Source organism: Austrofundulus limnaeus, unplaced genomic scaffold, assembly GCF_001266775.1.
Source record: "Austrofundulus limnaeus strain Quisiro unplaced genomic scaffold, Austrofundulus_limnaeus-1.0 Scaffold33, whole genome shotgun sequence".
NCBI classification, from domain to species: Eukaryota; Metazoa; Chordata; class Actinopteri; order Cyprinodontiformes; family Rivulidae; genus Austrofundulus; species Austrofundulus limnaeus.
Genome location: NW_013952435.1, coordinates 2511794 through 2516592, shown reverse-complemented (window position 1 = coordinate 2516592; position 4799 = coordinate 2511794). Strand labels below are relative to the sequence as shown.

Here is a 4799-nt window from a genome sequence, read left to right as displayed (position 1 = left end):
GAGACGAGATCTGAATGAATTGTTCACCTTGCTCCCGTCGCCTCCCCCGGACTGTTGGATGTGTTTTATATCCCGGCGGCTGAAGAACGCGTTGCCAGCAGGTCTGTCGGCTCGGCGGTGGATCCGGGGTCACCGGGAACAGGGAGCTGCACATGTCGAAGAAACGAAAAAGTCCTGATGACCGGGGCGAGCACGAGTCTCTGCCGGCAGGAGGCAGCGAGCAAGGTGAGCCCCCCCTGCGCGCACGTGTGCGTGATTGGCTGGAAARTTCCTCAATTCTTTTATTCCTGCGGAGAATTTCATTTGGAGCAGCTGTTTGACTCATTTAAAAACTGCTGGAGGAAAGTGACACAAGTCACATCTTTACAAAAAAACACACTTCTGCAACACTTTTTAGTAAAAGACACATTAGTCACAAAGAAGTGAAACAAYAATAGTCAGATGTTCCGTTCAAAAATACCAGTTTAGGAGATGTTGTGCCTAAATTAGTCATAAATATGGATACCTGCTTGGAGTTATGATTCTGCAGGAAACAAATCAGTTAATGAAGAAATGCTTCTTCAGCTTGAGATGCACAGATATGATGAACTCATCAGTTTCTTTATTCTCTTTATAATAAAGCACATAAACAGAGAGCTGTCAGAAAAGAGGTCAACACGAGGTTTGAATAACTGATTTTTAAGCAAAAAAATTAAAATAGTTGTAATTGTTTTTGGTAACTATCTGATGACAACTTCATCAGTTTACGTATGAACACAAACTCATCAATGAGCTGTGAATTTATAGTATTTAGTAGTAATCATAACTGAGTCTGTTCTGGGAGTTCCTTTGGATTCCACTGTTTGGGTTCCTAGAATTTAAATTTGTGCTGCTGAAGATTACTTTATAATCTCTTCTTCGTCCCAACGGAATCACGTTTGCGAGACAAAATGTTTGGTTTTAGGACAAACTTGGATTTGTAGCTGCAGAGTGAATCCCAAATCCAGAGGGTGAATTAGGACTGGGAGCTCAGTCTGATCCAAAACTCAACTCAGTGTTGAAGAAGCACCTGCTGATTCTGTAATTCTATTTAAAAAATACGATAAAATGTCAGTGTTTGTTTTAACTCTCGTTACGAGGGCAGGATTTCTTTTGTTTGTTGGATTGATTGCTCATGAATGCTCACAGCTTGTTCATAAACAAGAAAATTCTGTGAATACTGGAATTTCATTTTGGCAAGTATTGTTTTTTATTATTATTATGGAGTTTTGTCCAAAGTCTGCAGAATCTAAGCTAAAACTTTTGATTTGTCTGAATATAAACTTTCTCAAATGAGCAAATGAACCTAGTTCTGAAAAAAAAAAACATTCTGTCTGTGTAATCCTGCAGACACAAGGCTTTATTCCTTTTATCTCAGGGTGATAAATTATTCTGCATCACTTCAGCAACCAATAAAATGGCTTCCTAAAAACCCTTTTAGTGTCGTACGATAATGACTTTGAACTCAAATCATATTGTTTCTTAATCCTAACAAGTCATTTCTACCTAATCCTAACCAGAGAGCCGTGCACCAAACAAAGCAACACAAACGGCGAGTCTGCTGCAGGTCCATTTCAGATTAAACATGTGACATATGGAAGTTTTAATCCAGTCAGATGAACACAGAGGCTTATAGTATAAAAGTAAATATAAATCTGTATCGTGCAATTCATGTCAGAGTAAGGCAGGCCATTTTAACATAAAATCAGCTTCGCCTGACTATGATTAAATTCTAGATATCTAAACATGAGTTTGGACTACAAACAGTGATGCATTTTCCTTCTGATTAGTTAGAACAATTCAAGATGTCAAAAATGTCATCACCGGATTCATCATTTGAAGGGTCACGCATCTGTAATTACAATTTAAGRTTTCTGTATTTATGAGCTGCAAATGACATTGTTCAATATGTAAGGTAAGAAATTACTCAGATGCTGCCATTGAGTCGTCCAAACAGATGCCTGCAGAATTTTGTGTGGCTGCAATGACAGACAATAGATTATCTGTGTTTTGTAATTCATTTGGAGCACAAGCTGCAGAGATAAAAATCATGTTTAAAAACACAAGAATTTGAGTTGGACTGATCTGACAACATTAGGTTTTAAATTAAAATATAATTAGAGATATATAAATGAACAAATATGATTAGTTATGAATCATTATTTCAGAAATCTGGAATGTTTTGAATCCGATTTTAGGTTAAAATGGCCTGCCATATTGAGACCAGGACCAAACCCACAGCAGCTGGAATTASTTTTTTTCTTTTTCTGCATCCATGGGTTGTTTTCAGTTTATCCTTCAATCCAAAATTCAAACATTCCTTCTTTTCAAGTGACAGATTCAGGATTACGTCCAGAAACAGTGSAGCTGCTTTTTTTTCAAGGTTCAAGGTCAAAAAAAGCATCACCTTCAAACAGGGACTCAGTGCAAAAGAACTGGACCACAGAACCGGCTTGGATCAGGACCCGTGTTGTGTTTTTTAATTGGGTCATATTACACAGGTCTATTCATTAAGGTGGTTGTTACATTGTTTAAAATGTGAAAAATCACATCTTTAATTAGTCGTTCAGTTATATTTTTAACAAAGTGAAAATCTGATCAGCTCTAATGAGCTGCGCTAAAGTAAGGAGCTACTGGTTAGCTGTTAGCTGAGGTTCACTGGCAAATACCAAAGTATCAATCAATCAATCCATCAATCAAACTTTATTTATAAAGCGCTAYAACATCAGCCACTGCTGAAACAAAGTGCTGAACGCATGAAATAAAAACTGAATACAAAAACATGATAAAATCACACAGTTAAATAAGTAAAATCAGCACCAATRCAGTAAAAGTTGAGTAAAATCAAATCTCAGTTGGGTTGAAGGCCAGTGAGAAAAAATAAGTTTTTAAACGAGTCTTAAAAATGGACAGTGAAGGGGCCTGTCGGACATGCAAGGCGTTCCACAGTTTAGGGGCACTAACAGGGCCCTACCTCCTCTGAGCTTCTGTTTAGAACTGGGAATGACCAGGAGCAACTGGTCAGCAGACCTGAGTGACCGAGGACGGGTGTAACGGTGAAGAAGCTCTGTTAAATAGGTTGGGGCGAGGTTGTTTAAAGCCTTAAAAACRAACAGAAGGATTTTAAAAYGGACTCTAAAACAGACAGGCAGCCAGTGGAGGGTGATGTGCTCTCTTCTACGTGTTTCTGTTAAAAGACGGGCAGCAGCGTTCTGCACCAGCTGCAGATGTGCGAGGGATGACTGGTTTACTCCAAAATAAAGTGAGTTACARTAATAAAGTGAGTTACAGTAATCCAGTCGAGATGAAATAAAAGCATTGACCACTGTTTCAAACTGTTGCCTTGAAAGAATAGATTTTATCTTTGCTATTTTTCTCAGGTGATAAAAACTAGATTTAACTGTCGCCCTTATTTGACTGTCAAGTTTAAAATCACTGTCCATCTTAAAACCAAGGTTTGTAGCTGTGGGCTTGACATACATAGCCAAGGGGTCTAAATCCACTGGAGGACTCGGGCATGCTCCACTAGGTCCAAAAACAAGTATCTCGGTCTTTTTTTCATTAAAATGCAAGAAATTTAGCGCCATCCAGGCTTTAAGATCATCGAGACATGCTAAAAGAGATTTAATRGACCAAGCCTCAACTCGCCTTAGAGGCCGTCGTCAGCGTAGCAATGGAAGGAGATGCCGTGTTTTCTAAAAAATGGAAGCCAAAGGCAGGATGTACAGAGAAAAAAAGCAAAGGCCCCATAATTGAACCCTGGGGAACCCCACATGACAGAGGAGCAGAAAAGGATTCAAATCCTGCAATTTTTACTGAAAATGTTCTGTTTGCCAGATAGGACCTGAACCAGTCCAGGGCAGTGCCACTGATGCCTACCTGGTGCTGTAGACGCATCAACAAAATGCTGTGGTCTACTGTATCAAATGCAGCGGTTGAGCCCAGTAAAACAAGAATAACATGATCACAGAGTCACATGCCAAAAGAATATCATTATAAACTCTCAGCAGGGCTGTTTCAGTGCTATGAAGAGTTTTGAAACCCGACTGAAACACRTCCATGAYATTAYGTTCGTCCAGGAAGGATTTTAGCTGCACGTAAACAATTTTTTCCAAAACTTTTGACAATAAAGGTAGCTTGGAGATGGGCCTATAATTCCCCAGTACAGCGGGATCAAGACCAGGTTTCTTTAACAGGGGGTGCACCACAGCATGTTTAAAATTAGCAGGAACTACACCAGATAACAAACTACTGTTAAAAAGGGCAAGAACTAAGTGCCTAAAACAAGGGAAAAGTAAAGCTATTTAGGGCCTGGACAAAGTCAAGACCAAGACCAGAGTGGGGAAAAAACAGTTCTGTAAAAGATGGATTAATATGTAGAGCTAATAATGATAAAATCTGCGAGGGCCGAGAAAATAATTTTGCCACAGAGGCAGATCGCTAACATTAGCTAACGTTTGCCTTCTTCTGGATATTGTTTTACAAATATATTTTTTTATGATTTTAGTAGCCGAACTGTATTCTTGAAGATTTTGCAGACATCTTCTCACGCTCCCAGAGAAATAGTGCTCACTTTTTTTTGAAGGGAGTGCGAGTGAACAGGGGTTGGGATGGGTGACATCGCTAACAAAAATACACAAACAGCAATGAGTCCGGATTGATTTGACTCAGTGTGTTTTACATCAAATCAAACAAGAATATTAACAAATTCAACAACATTCTGGCTGTTTAGTGATATTTCCACAGTTCTTGACTGTTTGAGACGGAGACAAGACCAAGAC

The 4799-nt window shown here is 39.0% G+C and overlaps 1 protein-coding gene across 2 annotated transcripts in view; it reads left to right on the top strand.

Annotated features, from left to right (window-relative positions):
- pde10a (phosphodiesterase 10A) overlaps positions 1-4799 on the top strand; it is a gene marked incomplete in the record, with an annotated part of 75144 nt that continues 70345 nt past the window's right edge. For both annotated transcript variants that reach the window (XM_014006011.1, XM_014006010.1), the window contains 1 exon segment: positions 1-225. In XM_014006011.1, coding sequence (XP_013861465.1) covers positions 153-225 — 73 coding nt within the window.